Source organism: Peromyscus eremicus, unplaced genomic scaffold (genome assembly GCF_949786415.1).
Source record: "Peromyscus eremicus unplaced genomic scaffold, PerEre_H2_v1 PerEre#2#unplaced_182, whole genome shotgun sequence".
NCBI lineage: Eukaryota > Metazoa > Chordata > Mammalia > Rodentia > Cricetidae > Peromyscus > Peromyscus eremicus.
The window spans coordinates 310,350-331,014 of record NW_026734419.1 but is presented as its reverse complement, the minus strand read 5'-3'; the positions used below and the strand labels follow the sequence as shown (position 1 = coordinate 331,014).

Here is a 20,665-nt window from a genome sequence, read left to right as displayed (position 1 = left end):
GTATGACAGGCATTTCCATCTGAACTGAACGTTCTTATAACACTGCTGAATGGTTTTTAAGCTACATTAAACAGAGACTCATTTTTTGAATGTAATAAACTTTCGTCACCACGAAGCTTGCCTCAGTGGGAGTTAGTAATGATGTAACAAACAGTATCAGGCTGTGTGTGTCCCATCCCCGCCCATCCCGTGTGTGTGTGTGTGTGTGTGTGTGTGTGTGTGTGTGTGTGTGTGTGTGTGTCCCTGCCGGCTATATGTAAAGGCTATCTCAACTGTCTCAACTGGTTTTTAAGCACCTAGCCTGACCCATGACCACAGAATTACATTGACCTCTGCCTGGACCTAGGAGTCAGTACAAACCGTTCTTTGTACTAAACTCAATGACCTCAAATACAGTAAATTAATTTTAAAGAAAATATGTACATGTTGGTGCTAAAATACTTTATACGTGTTCACCAAATAGAGGAGAAAGTAAGTCAAGACACATTCAGCCAAGCAGATCCTAGATTTATGTTTTCTAATATGCAAATATAATTCTAGATAGAATTTTGATACAACATTATTCTACACTTGGGGGACATCATGGAATTTGTCTAAAATGTTAAGACCATTAGCTCTTGTACAGTCACAATAGTTCTGGTTGATGTGATAAATACATTACAAGTGCAAATTAAGGGGGTGCAGATTAATTCCAGCTTACACTGCAAGCAGTATGGTCTGTCCTGGCAGAGAAGTCAGAGAAGCTAACTGGTCACATGACACCTGCAGACTGGAAGCAGAGAGACAGGAATGCATGCATTCAGTTGCTTCTCTTTTAGGTCACCCCGGGACCCTAGCTCATGGGGAGGTGCTGCCTACATTTAGGATGGGTCTTTCCACTTTAATTAACCTAATTTAAAACATTTCTCACAGACAGCTCAGAGGTTTGTTTTCATGGTGACTCTGAATAGTATCAAAGAGAAGAAAGCGACCACCAGGTGGCAAATGGGTACTTGGCTGCAGTGATTATGAGCACTGGGAATGAGACCTTTCTCTATTGTCCTGTGAAAAAGTGGACCTGGGGGTAGGGGTGTAGATAAATGTTGGTCTCTTATCTGGGAAGTAAAAGGCTGGGAATTTAAGGATTATTAGTATAAATAGGGAACATGAAGAGAGAAGACAGATGTCAGATTGATCTCTGCGGTTTGAGCATTCATAGAGATGTCATTCAAAAGAGACCATGCATTCACAAGGTCACAGGGCAGGAGCCACATGCCCCGGCTGGCCCCGAGGATGATCAGTCCTACCAGGAAAGGGAGGCAAGGCTGATTTCTCCTGTCTCCTGGAGGTCCAGATTCAGCACACAGGAAGCCATCACGTCCTCACCTGAAGGCCTGCTGCTCAGAAAGAAACCAGAGAATATTGTCACCAGGGGACCCAACCAAAGAGAGGAAAAGGAAGACACCATTCCCAGTGACTTCTAGCTTCTATTAGTCATGGAAAGGAAAAAAAATTTAGCGAATGTTTGTAAAGAAGCTCCGTCTTTAAGGACAAATCTGCCACCCTGTGGCAGTGGAGAAAAATACACTTAAAAAAACCCCTGCTTGGCATTTCAGCCTAACCTAGTGGAAGACCCACAGCATGAGATTTCAGGGTTATTATGCCATGTATGCTAAATATTACTTTGTATTTCTGTTGATTTATTTTGGAAACCTTAAGTCATCTTAGAAGGAGAGAACCAAATAGCCTGGTTCAAGGAAAGATGCTTGTCTTTGTCTTAAAGAATATTTATGTATATGTTTATGAATGTCAAGAATGTGTGATAATTTAGACTCAAAAAACAGAGAAAAATATATCCTTCTCAGTTGTTAACATGGTGTTTACACAGATAGCCAAGAAAATACTCTCACTTCTCTTTCATATTTGCTGTCCATCTTCGCAGAAAGCAGCCTTCTACCTAGAGAATTGCATCCCGCAGAGAATTCTCACCACAGTGGCATGTGTTGACTGTCTTATCAATAAACAGTGTACAGGGTGGTCCTTGACTTCACTATCAGGACAGAAGTCACCAGAGCACAGTGGAGAGTCACCAAGGGCACCGACTGCAGAGGCAAGCAGAACCTGGAGGTATGGGGAGTGCACAGGACTTGGGGTCTCTTTCTGAGTGGAAATAGCCTTGCCAAGAAAATGAGGTGGACATCTGGATTCCATAAATTTTAAAGGATTAAATACGATGATTTAGCTTAATGACTGTCACAAATTATGAAAAGAGTGGTGGCCAGTGGGTACTGGATATCCAAAGACACTAGGAAATAATTTTTAAATTTTGTAGAGTGGAGTAATAACATACTAGATATGCAGAATAAGTGATCTTGATCTTTGCAAGTGGCTGATCTCTGAGTTTTAGGCCAGTCTGGTCTAGAGACCCAGTTTCAGAAGAGCCAAGCTTAGGCAGTGAAGGACAGAAAGCCAGGAAAGATTTCAATTGAACAAGTGGGTCATGTTCCAGCTCCAGTAAGCAGCAGATCTTGGCAGATTTGGCCATGTGGTTCTGGCTTTAGAGTTAAGGATAGAAGAAATGGCATGTGTCAGGATGTCCCTGAATGGAGGCCTAGGAGAGAGGCCATTGTGTGAAGCTGGGAAGTTGAAGCCTGGATTTCCTTGGAGAACCCAATGTTAGAGATGCCAGTGTCATGGGATACCTGCAGAGGAGAGCTGCTGATGGAGAATGGAACCAGCTCAGGAGAGAGAGAAATGTGTTGCACTCAACAAAGTTGAACAGAGTTGGACATCTGAAGAACTTTCTAACATCAGACATTGAAATGCAGCATTTGGAGTTTGTCTGGCTGATTTTCAGTCTTGCTTTGATCCAGTTTTCCTCATTATGCTCCCTTCACTACATTTTGGAATGTTAATGTACGTCCGGTGCTATTATATGTTGGAAGTATGTGATCTGGTTGTTTTATTTTGATTTTATAGGGGATTACATTTAAGAGACTTATGAATTTCAGAAAAGTCCTTGAACTTTGGACTTTAAAACATTGTTGAGATAATGATAGACAATGGAGACTTTTGAAGTTGACTGTATTCATTTTGCATTATGATATTTTTACAAGTTTATGGGTACAGGGGAGTGGAATGTGGTAGTTTGAATGTAACTGACCCCCATAGTTTCATAGGGAGTGACTATTAGGAGGTATGGTTTAGTTGGAGCGGACATGACCTTTTTTGAGCAAATGTGTCACTGTGAGTGTGGGCTTTGAGGTTTCCCATGCTCAGGACACCACTGAGTGTCTTAGTTGACTTCCCACTGCCTGCAAGTTATAGGATTCTCAGCTACTGCTCCAGCACCATGTCTGTCTGCATGCTGCCATGCTCGCCATCATGATGATAATGCAGTGAACTTCTGAAAGTGTAAATGAGCTCCATCAATTAAATGTTGTCCTTCTAAGAGTTGCTGTGATCATGGTGTCTCTTTACAGCCGTGAAAACCCTAACTAAGGCAAATATGCATGAGGGTGAGGTCTAAAGTGCCATGGACATGCTAGGATGCTGGAGATGCAAGGAATGTGGGATGTATGTAAGCACTCTCACATTTAAAAAGTGGAATGAGCCTGAGAGAGGCCAGATGTACTGCAGGAGTTAAGGCTGAAAAGGGCCTCTCTATGTCCTTTGGAGTTCATTTCTTGTAATCATATTCCCCACTTTCTTGTGCTGGAGCTGCAAGCTTTGGTATTTTTCTCACTTGTATTTGGTCTCGCTCTTTTTAAGACTTTTGTGTACCATTACCTACACTTTCCTTTTAGAATGCTGGTCTTTAATTTGTGACTTTGTATGTTTAAAGACTCAATATTCATTCTGATTTTGCAAAGGATTAAAGCTTTGAGACTCAGAAGAGCCTTTGGATTTCAGACTTTTGTACATTGTTTGAATTGTGAATCACATGGGGACATTCCAAGTTGCACTAAATGCAGTTTACATTATGAGAAATTCATGAGCCTTATGTATGGAATATTCTTATTTATTTGTGAAGTGTCTTCCAGAGAGCCACCCAATAAATTCCTTCCCCAAAAATAGAGGTGCATTTTTTTTTAAAAGTTGTGGGATCTTTAAAAGTTAAGGAATGCCCTGTACAGTAGATCGCTAGAGCCACCCCTTTGAGGGATTATCCTCAATCTTTAGTTTCAGAAGTACTCAGCTAGGTCAACCATAACCGGAACATCTGCCGCCTCACAGTTCAGCCACCTTCCACTGATTTCCTACACCATGCCTTCTTCATTCACATGGACTTAAACTCTCTAAAGTGATGTGCCAAAACCATGCTTTGTTTCTCAAATGGTGTTTGTCACACGACTTAAAGAAGTAATATAGTATCATGGAACAGACAACATTTCATAGTAAATTTTCTTTCTCCTCCTGTCCTTTTCACCAATGAAAGAATGAATTCTACTGAGCAAATGTTGTCCAAAATAAATTCCCATCAGGGCTTGGTTCTGAGGCTTAAAGTATCTTAAAAACAAATATTGACATATCACATATATTTTTTTCACATATAAGACTGTTTTTGAAACAGAAAATTCCTGCATTTATATTTATCTCAAACTATAAATAATGACAGAGAAAAGTGTTCCAATGCAGCAGTTTAACTAAAGCAGTGCTTCAGTCTTGATGGACAGGGAAGGAGCTTGGCCCTGTCTCAACTTGGCATATCATGCTTTGTTGACTCCCATGGGAGGCTTCATCCTTTCTGAGGAGTGAGTTGGGGAATAGAAATGAGGTTGGGGAGGGAATAGGATGAGAGAGGAAGGGGTGTGTGTGGGAACTGTGGTTGATATGTAAAATAAACAAAAAATTTAATGAAAGAAATGCAAAAAACAAAGTGACAAGAGAGTGACCAATATTTGCTGATTGCCTTGCATGGGACACTCAACAGTCAACAGAAAAGGCTTCAGTAGGTTTTATTTTACCCAGAATCACTGGAATGGCAGTAAAAAAGACATTGCAAAAGCAATTAGGATAGCTACTATACATAAAAGGAAGAAGTGTCAGAAAGGGTGTGAGAAATTGTAACCTTTGTGCATTGCTGATAGGTATGGAGAGTGATGTAGGAGCTGGGGGATACAGTATGGCGCCTCCTCACAAACCTAAATGGGGAATTACCATATGATTTTTTTCATATATATTTATATTTACTTCACATCTATATTTATTCCCCAAAAAATTTCATGTCAGGCTTCAGATACTCATGTACTTCTGAGAAAACACACCTCTGCATTGCTCATTATGATTGAAAGATACCAAGAAGAAATCCATTCATGGGTAAAAGAATAAACAATGGATAAACTAAAAAAACTAAAACAGTGCTCATTTACATAAAGAAGGTATGGATGAACCATCAATGACCATCATCAAATACTGTATAGCTGCATTAGTAACTAGAAGAGCTAAAGGGAAATATAGCAATCAAATGGACTCAAACAACTTTGAATGGGTAATTAAATTATCATTTAATTATTATTAATTATTAATTATTCAATAACTTTGTACATTCAAAAATGATATCTTCTAAAAATATATTACAAAGCACATAAACATATATACATATAAACATATATACATATATACACATATACATGAACTATTTACATCAAGGGAAGGAAGGTAAATATAAAATAAACACTGAAGATAGCATAACATATTAACATAATATAACATAATCTAGTAAAACAAGATAAACATATGGAAATAAAAACTGAAGATAATATAATAGTGTAATATAGTATAACATAATAAAACAAAATAAATAGGTGAAGATAACACTGAAGATTATGTAATATAATACTATATTATTCTAAAACATAAAATAAAAATGTGCTTTTTCTTGAAGCAATTATTGGAGAAGAGACAGATTTTCTCCTGAGTTGTCTTATTGTGGATGGTCGGAGAAGTTGTCAGGCAATTGTCGTAGGCTTGTCCAAGTTCTAGGATGAGAATAATTCATTTTAAATACACAGTGCTCTCTTCTGCTTTATAAACTATATGGTGAAAAGAGCTAGTTAGAGCATTCATAAAATGCATTTCTAGAACATGTGTGCCAACAGAGACGTTTTTGTAAAGTTCACCTTTCATCCATCATGAACATTCCATTGAATACTTCACTTTCACGACAGATCGATATGCTCTATGACATTTGTGAACCTTAATGCTAACACCTAACTCTAACCTTAAATCTACTCTAACTATATAACAGGAAGCCTAATCTTAAAACTCAACCGAGCCTTAAACTCTAAATTGGGTCCTAGCTCTAGTATGTAACAACAGTGAGGAAAACATGGAAGATGGTTAGGAATACCTTTTCTTCTTATGAATGAAACCTTTGTGTTAGAAATCGCTTTATGTTCTTTTTACATTTTCAACACCATACTATTCCTTTTCTAAAGAATTTATTCTCTCCCTGACCACCAGACACACTGCCCCATTTTCCTCCTTTATGTCCAGTATTTGAAACTGTTCATATTCTTTAGCTCCCAGCTTTCTCTCTTCAGCTTTATTTCCTAATATTCCTGAACTTTTGAAATGTGACCAAAACATACACACACACATTCTAGATATCTATCTATCTATCTATCTATCTATCTATCTATCTATCTATCTTACTATCTATATATTCTATCTAAATAACTGTATATATATATGTGTGTGTATATATATATATGTATATATATATATATGTATATATATATATATATATATATATATATATATATATATATATATGCGATTGATGACAATCTTGATTTAGCCAGTTGTTGACTCATGAGATAATCATTCCATTGACAGTTAACTCTTTTTATCCCCCATGGTTCACTGAAATACTTATACTCCTGAGCTGGAAAACTGAGTATATATTTTAGATAAACATTCTTTCTAATACATTTAAAAAAATATAACTCTTACCATCACTTTTTTAAGTTTTCTCTTCTATTTCTTGTAGTGGGAAGAAGAGCTCCGTTTTTTGGTGAAACATGCACAAAAGCATGCTCTTATAGCATCAATCTGAAAGAGATTATGTAAAATAAGGAGTTTTTAAACTGAAAATTAAAACAATGTCACCAAAGATTTGAACCATCCATTCAACTAAAAATGGCAACTATGGCTGATTGCATATTTTACGTACATTCACAATTTTAGAATAAGTTACAATAGTATGAGAATTAAGTACTAGGACTCCTTCAGAAAGGGAGGGACTCTGAGTTCTAGGCTTAGGCTACCTCTGATGTTCCAGAAACTCCAGAACCAGATGAAAGATTCTGACTTCCCTTTAGGGCCACATAAGATACCCATGAACTTTGTCCTGGGGCCTGACTTGCATGATCTCCTACAACAACATAAGGCCCAGGGATTTTCCTCCAGAATCCCAGGCAGTATGACTTCCTACACCAAGTGAGGGACCCTACCTTCTAGATATTAGGCCCACTGATGAAGTAGGCAAACTCCATGACCAGTTGAGAGGCTCTCACTGCTCTGATTCAACCTATGTATTCTGCTCGGGACCATTCCCACAGGTGGCTAGGTTTCACCTGCCAGGCACCACCTGTATTGACACATGAACCCTGCTCTAGGCTTAAACAGAGGCTGACTCCCAGAAGAAGGATATCCTTCAAGTCACAAACATATTTAAAAATCTCCTTTGCATGTAATTCTAAAATCTAAAAGAAATGGATGTATTTCTAGATTCATTGTATGTAATGAAATTAAGTCAGGAGGAATGAGATATATATATGCACTATTGAGATTGAAGAAGGAACAAAATACTTTTCAACTAAAAACTGACCAGGACCAGATGGAGTATTTGCAGAATTTTACTGAATACCAAAGAAAAATGAATATCATTGCTACTCAGATCATTTCATGAAATAGTAAAACAAAGGATTTCTCCAAAATTTTTATGATGCCAATAATACCTTGATACCCAAACTAGAGAAAGATTCATACAAAAAGAATTAAAACCACAGACTGATTTTCATGATGAGAACAGATACAAAACTTCTAAATGTGAGATTGACAAGCTGGGGTTTGAGAAATGCCCCAGCATTGACAAGCAATGCCTATTCTTCCAGAGGACCCACTTTCAATGCCCAGCATCCACACCATATCTCACAGCTATCTGTAACTCCAGTTCCAGGGAATTGGATGCTCTTTTCTGGCCTCTGAGTATACCAAGCACACATATCATGCACAAGAATACATGTAGACAAATAAACATATATATAAAATTAAAAATGATATTGGCAAAGAGAATTTAAGACCATAACAAAAAGATTATCCATGATGGCCCTTTTGGTTTCATCCAAGAATGCAGGGTAAGAAAAATGTATGTAAATCAATCAATACAACAAATCAAATAAATGGAATAAAGAAATTCACATGATCATCCCAATATATGCATGAACGACCACTAACACAATTGAACATTTGGACCTTAATGATAAAAGTCAGGAGAGGCTAGGTATGGGTAGAGAATATGTCACAATTATACAAGCAATAAACAACAAGCCTACCATCTACATATTCTAAAATGGAGAAAAATATTAATCTAACCATAATGATGAGAAAAAAAAGGCAATCATTGTTCACTGTCTCTATTCTTTTTAATAAAGAGCTGAAGTTCTAGACAGACCCAATAAGGTAAGAAGGATATTAAAGCATACAAAGTGTGAGAGAACTCAGAATGCCCCTACTTAAGGATGGTAGGATTTTATCAGATGTAAAAGGGTTGAGGCTCCACAAAAAGTCTTACAGCTGATAAACACTACAACAAATTAGCATTTCACAAATTTAACACCAAAATCAGTGATAACAAACTGAATAAAAAAATCAATGAAAGAATCCCACTCACCTGCCCTAGGATATAGAATCAACCTTGATAGCCATCAGCAGATGAATGGATAAGGAAAATGTGGTATATACACACAATGGAATATTACTCAATAAAGAAAAATAAAATAGTAAAAATTGCAAGTAAATTAATAGAACTAGAAGAAGTTTTACTCAATGAGGACAGCTAGGATTAAAAAAGCAAATGTGATATGCTGTCCTCATGTGTAGATATTAGACTTTTGTATGTTCAAATAGGATTACACGAGGAAACCTAGAAATTAGACGTGGTCTATTATAGATGGACCCATTGAAAGGGAGGTAGTAAAATATATGTAAAATTAAGTCAGAGAAGGAGAATACTGGATGTTGACAGTTTCAATCATGGAAGGATTGGAGGATAAAGGACAGAATGATGAGTGCCAAATAAAAATGAAGGTCTATGAATAAAGCCTTATAGGAACCAAGATCTTGCAGATTAAGTAAAATATAATTTAAGGGGAGGTAGAACACAGGTGACAAGAAATAACACTGGAGCAATAAGTACTCTGGGCTAAGGTTTAAGTGGCAATGAAGGTAGACGAGTAAGTCAAAGCAGGGACTAAGGTGTAACTGAACATAAACTAAGGCTGTATGAAGGCTTGTGGAAGCGACTAGTTGGTCAAATAGTTTAAAAGACATACTAAAAAGAGTTAGTTCAGAGGTACCTGGAATGTGTTGACTTATCTCATAAGACATGAGATTTACATTGAAACTCCAAAACAAGGGACAGCATACCTCCCTTTGAGTTGTCTGTCAAGTAGGCCTCCATGTCATCCAAAATAACAATCTATTTCTACACATTCTGGTTGTTTGTCATAACTAAATGGTAAGACTCTTTGTTGAAGATACCACACAGTCTGGTTGCAGGGCATTTAGAATTCAATCCCTAGCAGACAAGGAATTTCTGCCTTTCATCATAATAAAAGTTGTAATTCCAGCCACTGGTCATGAAATACATCAAGAGTCTGTCCAGTCTTGGACCTTTCCTATGACAACAGTGACCAGCCAGGCAAGCTGTCCACAATGGTTGGGTGGTAGTTATGTAAATAACCAACCTTGTTAGGAATGGATGGGAGACCTGCACCAAGCAATGGATTAAATGCCTGATGCTGTAAACCTTGTCAAAAGCTTATGTCTGGAATAGTCATAAGCTAGTTCAGGAGAATCAACTAGTGCTATTATTACTTACATTTATACTCATAGGTTTGTTCTGCTCTCATTGTTGGTCATATGATATTTTTTTCAGAGGGTAATGGTTAATGTTAATATTAACTAGTTAACATGATAAGGATAAGCCAGTGTGAAGGTTCATCTGCAGATGGGTCATTTGCATTGACCTTCCACTACTGAAAGCTCAAGAAACAATGAGGAAGAATGGTCTGAAAACAATGTAAGAGTTTGAATCTGGAAAGAAGTACACTGAAATGTTCTTTTGGGGACATGGCATAACGGATGCACAGATCAACTCAGAACAGTTGTGTCTTACACTAGACTTGCACAAGCTCAAGCCAGTCAAGATGCCAGCATGAGTGAGGAAACATCTCTCAAGGCCCCAGCACTAGATGAGGAGCAATTGGCCATGGCTGGTTGTGAAAGGAGGAGATTAATTTATCTGTGGGCTGTGGCTTAGGACAGATTGCTCATGTCCCAGAAAGTGTCTTCACACACATTCACAGATGGTCAGCCCTACTTGGACTCAGTGGGCTATTAATAGTAATTTTAAGAGCCAGGCAGTGGTGGCACACACCTTTAATTCCAGCACTCAGGAGGCAGAGACAGGCGGATCTCTGTGAGTTCGAGGCCAGCCTGGTTTACAGAGCAAGTTCCAGGATAGGTGCAAAGCTACACAGAGAAACACTGTCTCAGAAAACAAAAACAAAAGTTAATTTTAGGAGACATTAAGCAAAGAAGAGGAAGAAGAAGAAGAAGAAGAAGAAGGAGGAGGAGGAGGAGGAGGAGGAGGAGGAGGAGGAGGAGGAGGAGGAGGATGAGTTCCACCAGCACAAGATGGAAGGAGTCAGTGGTGAATGTAGTTTTCAAAGAATAAATAATAAGAATACTTAAAAAAAACATTTACGTTCTATGTATTAATTCTAGAAGACATACTAAATTTAACCTTATTTGGCCTATGGAACATTACTGTGGAAACAGCATAAATGTGCAATGTAAACTGAAGTATATACTTACAAATGGCCGCTTAGTTTTTCTAGCACTGTGCTGCTTCTGCTCTTCTAAGGCATGCTCTTGGTCTTCCATGACAGATGCTGTTAAGAAGTGCACATATTTCACTAAGCAAAGTACAGTGAACATTTAGGGGAAAAGCTGTCCATTGCTATAATGAAGGCACATTAGGGATGATAAAATATTTATTTTCGTTTTCCCAAGCAATAGTTTGAATTAAGTATAAACTGCAGTGGAAATATTTAACTTTTCTTCTCTGCTTAATAAAGGATCTCTCTCCAAAACATGTGTCTGGGTGTGGTTTTTCTCTGAACAGAGGTTTAGGAAGCAGCCCCCACTGAATGGGAGTTCCCTTCACTTATATATTCAGATTGATCTCATATATTTCTGAAGATAAAGCAAATGAAATATGGACACCTGAGAGGTGGGAACAAGGACTCTGTCTTTGGCAAACAAAATCTTATCTGTTGCTCAGATTTGATAATGTGTGTGTTATTACCATTCTACTAATCCTTTTGCTTCCTATATGTGTAGTTGTCTGTCTATTACAGATAGTGTTCTGTTCTATACACAATCATTCTATAGAACAAGTATATTTTAAAATGTAGTACTTACTTCTCTCTTGATGCATTATTACATTTTTTTCTGCATCATTGTCCATTTTGGATGAGTTGGGACCTGTTGTAGAAGATTCCTGTGGTCCATTAGGGTCAGACACACTCTATCAAAAGGAGTATTGGTAACATATGTTAGAAAGGTCTTATTTGATTTCTAAGAGCATACTTGAATTCCTAATTTTATGACACGTGTACTTGAAATTCTATGTAGTATATATTGAAGACAAAGACATTTTAATAGCAAATCTATTGCGCACAGTAAAGTTTAAATCTATCCTTCATTTTTCATGGCACTTCACTATGTAAGAGGTACAAAGAAAAAAGGAAACACATTCAGAGGATTTGACCTGATGCACAATATTAACAAAACAAAAGCAACTACTTTTATATAAGAACTGTTAATGCTATTTATATTCCCAAATGAATTTGGAGGATATTTATAAAATAAAGAATTGCCTACCCTATTATCAGGAAAATTTCTTTGGACAGTGTGGTACTTTGAATGCAAATGGGCCCCATAAGCTTATAGGAAGTGTCACTATCAGAAGGTTTGGCCTTGTTGGAGGTGGTGTGACCTTGTTGGGGGAAGTTTGTCTCTGTGGGGGCCATTTGAGGTCTCCTGTGCTCAAGTTACACCCAGAGTAGACACAGGCTCTTTTACTGCTTGCTGATCAGGATGAGAACTCTCAGCTCCTTATCCAAGACCATGTCTGCCTGCATGCTGCCATGTCCCACCATGATGATGGTGGACAAAACCTGTGAAACAGGAATCCATCCCAATGAAATGGTTCCCTAATAGGAGTAGCCATGGTCATGGTATCTCTTCCCAGCAATAGAAACCATAACTAATACAAACAGTATTGATTTCTATTCTCCTATTTCTCTCCCTTTAATTTTGTTCTCCTGATTTATTGCTCCAGCTAATAGATTGAGCACAACATTGAAAAGGATTCAAGATGATAGACAAACCTGTCTCTTATCACCTCAATGCACTCATGTTTTCTTCCATTGAGGATGATGTTGGCTCTGAGTTTCTCCTTATATAATTGTTATTGTGTTGAGGTATTGTCCTTCTTGTCTTACACTCTCTGGACTGTTATCATGATGGTATATTGGATTTTGGCAAGGGCCTTATCTACATGTATTGAGAAGATTAGGTGACTTTTTGTCTAAGTCTGTTTCTGTGCTTTGTTAAATCTGTTGACTTGTGCATCTCTGAGACAAAAACAACTTGTTCATGGTGGATCATTGTACCTAGAGTTTTTCTTCCTGGCCCACAGTCAGGACAAATCTCTCTCACCTGCCAGTCATACAGATGCTAAGACCCAACCAAGTAAACACAGAGTCTTATATTGCTTACAAACTGCATGGCCATACCAGGCTTCTTGCTAACTGTCTTACAGCTTAAATTAATCCATTTCTATAAATCTATACCTTGCCACATGGCTCATGGCTTACCGGCATCTTCACATGCTGTTTGTCATCGTGGCGGCTGGCAGTGTCTCTGACTCAGCCTTCCACTTCCCAGCTTTATTCTCCTCCTTGTCCTGCCTATACTTCCTCCTGCCCGACTACTGGCCAATCAGTGTTTTATTTAGCAACCAATCAGAGCAACACATTTGCCATACAGAACATCCCGTAGCACTTCCTCTTTTCTTTCTTTTTTTTTTTTTTTTCAAAAAGGAAGGTTTTAACCTTAACAAAATAAAATTACATATATTTTGGGAATTTGGGTGTAGCTTCTCTTACTACTTCCTGCTGGAGGGGGCACTGTATCTTATGGAGATACAAAGAAAATTTTAGGATTATGGAATAGCCCATGAGGGTGTATCGTCTGAGCCAGTTGCCTTCAAACCATTCTGGATGTTGGATCATTTGGGCCATGGTGTCATCGGAGACCTTTCAGGGGGTCTTGGCTGGTCAAACCTGATATATCTTTTTTTTTTTTTTTTTAATTTTTATTTTGCAATACAATTCAGTTCTACATATCAGCCACAGATTCCCTTGTTCTCCCCCCTCCCGCCCCCCTCACCTTCCCCCCAGCCCGCCCCCCATTCCAATCTCCTCCAGGGCAAAGCCTTCCCCACAGACTGAGATCAACCTGGTGGACTCAGTCCAGGTAGGTCCAGTCCCCTCCTCCCATGCTGAGCCAAGGGACCCTGCATAGGCCCCAGGTTTCAAACAGCCAACTCATGCAATGAGCACAGGACCCGGTCCCACTGCCTGGATGCCTCCCAAACAGATCAGGCCAATCAACTGTCTCACCCACTCAGAGGGCCTGATCCAGTTGGTGACCCCTCAGCCATTGGTTCATATTTCATGTGTTTCCGTTTGTTTGGCTATTTGTCTCTGTGCTTTATCCGACCTTGGTCTCAACAATTCTCTCTCATATAAACCCTCCTCATTCTCGCTAATTGGACTCCCAGAGATCCACCTGGGGCCTAGTCATGGATCTCTGCCTCCAGGTCCATCAGTAGTTGGATGAGGTTTCTAGCACGACAATTAGGGTGTTTGGCCATCCCATCACCAGAGTAGGTCAGTTCGGATTGTCGCTCGACCATTGCCAGCAGTCTGTTGTGGGGGTATCTTTGTGGATTTCTGTGGGCCTCTCTAGCACTTTGTTTCTTCCTATTCTCATGTGGTCTTCATTTACCATGGTCTCCTATTCCTTGTTCTCCCTCTCTGTTTTTGATCCAGCTGGGATCTCCCACTCACCCAAGCTCTCTTTCCCTCGACCCTCGCCCTTCACTACCCCCACTCCTGTCCAGGCTGTTCATGTAGATCTCATTCCATTTCTCTGTCGTTGGGCGATCCCTGTGTCTTTCTTGGGGTCCTGTTTTCCAGGTAGCCTGCCTGGTGATGTGAGTAGCAGTCCAGTCATCCTTGTTCCACATCTAGTATCCTGTTATGAGTGAGTACATACCATGTTTGTCTTTCTGAGTCTGGGATACCTCACTCAGGATGATTTTTTCTAGATCCATCCATTTGTCTGCAAACCTCATGATGTCATTGTTTTTCTCTGCTGAGTAGTATTCCATTGTGTATATGTACCACATTTTGTTTATCCATTCTTCAGTTGAAGGGCATCTAGGTTGTTTCCATGTTCTGGCTATTACAAACAACGCTGATATGAACATAGCTGAACAAGTGCTCTTGTGGTGTGGTTGAGCATTCCTTGGGTATATGCCCAAGAGTGGTATAGCTGGATCTTGGGGGAGATGGATTCCCAATTTTCTAAGAAATCGCCATATTGATTTCCAAAGTGGTTGTACAAGCTTGCATTCCCACCAGCAGTGGAGGAGAGTTCCCCTAGCTCCACATCCTCTCCAGCATAAGGTGTCTTCAGTGTTTTTGATCTTAGCCATTCTGACAGGCGTAAGGTGGTATCTCAGAGTTGTTTTGATTTGCATTTCCCTGATGATTAGGGATGTTGAGCAATTCCTTAAATGTCTTTCAGCCATTTGAGTTTCCTCTGTTGAGAATTCTCTGTTTAGTTCTATAGCCCATTTCTTAATTGGACTGTTGGGCATTTTGATGTCTAATTTCTTGAGTTCCTTATATATTCTGGATATCAGTCCTCTGTCAGATGTGGGATTGGTGAAGATCTTTTCCCATTCTGTAGGCTGTCGCTTTGCTTTGTTGACCGTTTCCTTTGCCCTACAAAAGCTTCTCAGTTTCAAGAGGTCCCACTGATTGATTGTTTCTCTCAGTGTCTGTGCTACTGGTGTTCTATTTAGAAAGTGGTCTCCTATGCCAATGTGTTCAAGACTACTTCCTACTTTCTCTTCTAGCAGGTTCAGAGTAGCTGGATTTATGTTGAGGTCCTTGATCCACTTGGACTTAAGTTTTGTGCACGGTGATAGATATGGATCTATTTGCAGCCTTCTACATGTTGATATCCAGTTTTGCCAGCACCATTTGTTGAAGATGCTTTCTTTTTTCCATTGTGCACTTTTGGCTTCTTTGTCAAAAATTATTTGTTCATAGGTGTGCGGATTAATATCAGGGTCTTCAATTCGATTCCATTGGTCCACATGTCGCAAACCTGATATATCTTAATCTGGAACAAATCCATAGCCTCTGGCTTTCTGTGGGAACAAAAGCAGAGCCTCCTTTCCAAAGCAACACATCCTTACATCCAAATTTTGAAGTCAAGGTATCTTTAAAATATACATATTGGTTTAACTCAACGTCTTTTACAATCAAATGTTTTTCTGCAGTTAAAAATCCCAAAGACAACACAATCCAGATTCTCTGTGTAATATTCATCTTTACGTGGCTTATTTTTTATATTAATTTTATTGTCTCTTTAAAGACTTTATTTTTTAAAACTATGTATTTGTTTCTATAACTGTATATATCACCTTTTTTGTCTCTTTCAAGCCTAAGTATATTTTACACACATTGTAAACTATTACATCTGAATCTGTCTTATTGTGAATCTATTGCTTTAAATTGCAGCATTTGTAAGACTGAAACGGTGCTATGGCTGCTGGCTCTGCCCACCTCAGTTTCCCAACATGGTGGTGGTACATTTACTGCCAGCTCTGGGAGCTATCATGGTTCCATACTTTCATCCAAGCAGCGTGTAGCCCAGAAACCTCTTTTTTTGTTTTGTACTAGCAAAGGCTAAATCCACCATGCAGCTTAGTGTGCCACTTGCAGAGGCCTCATTCCTGCCATACTGCAGGTCGAGTGCGCACATCAGGAACCCACAAGTAGCTCAAATGGGCAGGTGCTGCTCATTTGAGAGAGACTATTAGGAAGCTATTTTTAGCTCCATTTTAGAATCTTTTCTCAGGTTTTAGGTGGAAACTCTTGCCAACTTGTTGGGCGCCATTTGTAGCTAGAGTTTTCCTGCCTGGCCCACAATCAGGACAAATCTGTCTCACCTGCCAGTCCCACAGCCGCTCAGACCCAACCAAGTAAACACAGAGACTTATATTGCTTACAAACTGTATGGCCATACCAGGCTTCTTGCTAACTGTTCTTACAGCTTAAATTAATCCATTTCTATAAATCTATACCTTGCCACATGGCTCATGGCTTACCGGCATCTTCACATGCTGTTTGTCATCGTGGCGGCTGGCAGTGTCTCTGACTCAGCCTTCCACTTCCCAGCTTTATTCTCCTCCTTGTCCTGCCTATACTTCCTCCTGCCTGACTACTGGCCAATCAGTGTTTTATTTAGCAAGCAATCAGAGCAACACATTTGCCATACAGAACATCCCACAGCAGATCATCATTTTGGTGTGTGTCTATTTTAGCTTTGAAAGTTATTTTATTGAGTATTTTTGAATCTCTATTCAAAGGCTCTTGTAAATTCTGTTGGTTGCTCTCCTGATCTGTAATATCCAGGGCTTAATATCACAGCATATAGTAAATATTCCCTACATGTGAATTACAACTTTTTGGTTTTATTTTAAATTTATTTATTTATTTCACATCCCAACCACAGCTTTCCACCCCACCTCTACTTCCTGTGTCTCTTCCTACACTGTCCCCCATGCACTACTCAGTTTCTATTCATAAAAAGGCAGGCTTCCCATGAATATCAACAAAACATGGCATAACAAGTTCCAGTAAGACTAAGCACAAATGCTTGCTTTAAGGCTGGGCAAGGGACCCAAGTATGAAGAATAGATCCCTAAAGCCAGCAAAACAATTAGAGAAAAGTTCTGCTTTCACTTTTAAGAGTACTACAAGAAGGAAGATCTACCCAACTGCCACTTATATGCAGCGGGCCTAGGTCAGTCCATGAAGGCACTCTGGATGTCATTTCAGTCTCAATGAGCTCCTATGAGGCCAGGTTAGTGGATTCTGTGGGTTTTCATGTGATGTCCTTGACCCCTCTGACTCCTATAATCCTTCCTCCCATTATTCAGCAGGATTCCCCCAGGCTAGGCCTAAATTTTGGTTGCAGGTCTCTGTATCTGTTTCCTTCAGGTGTTGGGTGAAGCCTGTCTGATGACAATTGAGCTAGGGCACAATCAAGTTTGTATTCTGGCTCTGGGTACCTCACTCAGGATGTTTTTTTCCAGTTCCACACATTTGCCTGCAAATTTCTTTCCTTTTTCTTTTTTTGGTTTGATTTTGGTTTTTGTTTGTTTTTGATTCTTTCATTTATTTATTTGTTTGTTTGTTTGTTTTACATCCTAACCACAGTTTCTGCTCTCTCTTCACCTGCCTTTCAGTCCCTCACCTCCATTCACTTTCTGTTCCCACCCCCCATCAACTCCTCCTCCCTTTTGTTTAAGAAAGGGCAAATTTTCCATGAGTATCAACAAAGCATTGCATATCAACATGGCATGCCAGTTTAATGATGTCAGTTTTTTAACAGATGAGTAATACTCCATTATGTAAATGTACCACATTTTCTATATCTTTTCTTGTGTTGTTGGACATCTAGCTTGTATTGAGGTCTGGTCTGTTATGAAAAAAGTAACTCTGATCACAGTTGTGTAAGAGTCCTTGTGGTATGATTAAGTGTGCCTTGGAATATACCCAAGATTGTTATAGCTGCGTCTGGAGGTAGATGGATTCTCAATTTTTTGAGAAATCCCCATAGTGATGTCCAAAGTGGTTGTACAAGTTTCCACTTCCACCACCAAGAGAGAAGTGTTCCTGTTGCTCCACATCCTTTCCATCACGAGCTGTCACTTTGGTTTTAGGTCTTAGCCATCTTGATAGGTGTAAGATGGACTCTATTGTAACTGTTTCTTGGCCATTTGAGATTCTTCTACAGAGAATTCTCTGATTAGATCTGTGTCCTGTTTTTAATTGAGTTATTTGGTTTATTGATGTGTAATTTCCTGAGTGTTTGTTTATATATTTTGGAACTATTTTCTCTTTTAGAAGTGAGGTTGGTGAAGATCTTATCTCATTCTGTAGGCTGTCATTTTTTTTTCCATTGATGGTGCCCTTTGCCTTAGAAAAGATTTTCAGTTTCTTGAGGCTCCATTTGTTAATTATTGACCTCTGTGTCTGCTCTGCTGGTATTCTATTCAAAAAGTTGTCTCATGTGCCAATGGATTCAAGATTATTTCCCATTTTCTCTTTTATCAGGTTCAGTGTAACTAGATTTATGTTGAGGTCTTTGATCCACCTGGACTTGAGTTTTGTGCAGGATGATACATAGGAATCTATTTGCATTCTTCTACATGTCAACGTTCAGTTATAGCAGCACCATTTGTTGAAGATGCTTTCTTTTTTCCACTGTATTATTTTGGATTCTTGGTTGAAATTCAATATCCATACATTTATGGATTTACCACTGAGTCTTTGAGTCCATTCCAATCAAATACTGGAGCATTATGGAGACATTATGGAGACATTATGACTCACATGGACCCAACAGATCTCCTGAGACCATTTCATCCAAACACAAATGAAAACATTTCTCAGCACCTCATGGAACACTCTCCAAACTGACAACATATTCAGTCACAAAGCAAGTTTTGTCAGATACAAATAAATTGAAACACACTCCCTGCATCCTATCAAACCACATGGATTAAAGTTGAATTTCAACAACAACAGAAACAAGAGAAAGTCTAAAAATTCATGGAAACAGAACAACTCTCCAGTGAATTACCACTGGGTCAAGGCAGAGATAAGAAAGAAATTAAAGACTTCCTCAAATTCAATAAAAGTTAATGCACAACATATTCACATGTATGAAACACATTGCAAGGGTTGTTAAAAGGAAAGTTCATAGCACCAACTGCCTTCATAATGAATTTTGAGAGATCTCATTTTAGAGACTTAAGAGAACACCTGAAAGCTCTGCAACAAGCACACCAAGAGGAGTAGACTGCAGGAAATAACTGAACTGAGGGCACAAACCAATAAAATAGGAAGAACTTATCTAATGAATTCAATTTAGAGGATAGCACTTTCACACCGTCCATTACAGAAACAGACTCAAAAACAAATAGCACATGATTATGTCATTAGATACAGAAAGGGTCTTTGACAATATTGATCGTCACTTTATGATAAAAATCTCAGAGAGTCTAAGAATGAAAAGGACATATTTCTGCATAATAAAGCCAATAAAAAGCAAACACACAACTAACATATTATTAACACTCAAATCATTCCTTCTAAAATCAGGAACCTGACAAGGATGACCACGCTTCCTCCTTCTGTTCAATATAGTACTAGAAGTCTTAACTAGAAGAGTAAGACAAGACAAGATACATTAAAGGAACCAAGAGGTGAAAATATTTTCATTTGTAATAATATGATTCTATAAAAAAACATATTTTGCCCAGAAAACTCCAATGGCTGATAAATACATTTAGCAAAGTAACAGGTTTTAATCTGAGCCTCCAAATCAGTAGCCTACCTAAAAATACTGCACATATTGAGAATAAAATCAAGAAAACCATGCTATTCCAAATAATCTCAAAGTGTAATGAATTAGGATAAATGTCACCAAAAAGTGAAACTTCAACAATGAAAGCAGTAAGAAAGTGAAAATAAGAAACTGAAGATATTTCGATAACTTGCAAAGACCTTCTGTGATCACTATTGTAGGGTTAATATTGTGAAACTGGTCATTCTAATAAAAGCGATATATGAACACCACATGATCCACATAAAATTTCCAGTTCAATGTTCATAGAAAATGAAAAAAAAATTTTAAATCCCAAACGGAAACCCAAAAGACCAAGAATAGCTGAAACAATTTTGAACCATGAAACAAAAACAAAGCAAACTAAAAAGAACAAAAACAAAAACTTATGGAAGCATCACCATTCCAGATTTCAAGTTACGATAACCAATTGAAGTAATAAATAGAGTATGGCAGTGGTCCCCAAACAAACATTGATTGGTGGTAGAAAACTAATGACCCACATATAAGCCCACAGTCCTGCAGTCTCTTAATTTTTGTAAAAGAGGCCAACGATTCACATTGTAGAAAACAAATGGTGCCAGTCACATTGGACAGATTGGACTATAGG

General features: G+C 38.6%; 1 protein-coding gene across 10 annotated transcripts in view; it reads right to left on the bottom strand.

The window, feature by feature from the left end:
• The window catches only part of LOC131901657 (POTE ankyrin domain family member A-like), a 186,255-nt gene that overhangs the window by 31,991 nt on the left and 133,599 nt on the right, over positions 1-20,665 (bottom strand). For 8 of the 10 annotated variants that reach the window (XM_059252768.1, XM_059252759.1, XM_059252762.1 and 5 more), the window contains 4 exons: positions 11,695-11,800; positions 11,086-11,162; positions 6,937-7,035; positions 5,829-5,960 (listed from right to left, as the gene is read on the bottom strand). The exons of 1 other annotated variant lie outside the window; for it this stretch is intronic. In XM_059252768.1, the coding sequence (XP_059108751.1) occupies positions 6,961-7,035; positions 11,086-11,162; positions 11,695-11,800 (258 nt within the window). In that variant the 3' untranslated portion in view covers positions 5,829-5,960; positions 6,937-6,960. Of the gene's footprint in view, positions 1-5,812; positions 5,961-6,936; positions 7,036-11,085; positions 11,163-11,694; positions 11,801-20,665 lie in introns of those variants that run through there. One more of the 10 variants, XM_059252764.1, reaches the window with a different exon arrangement.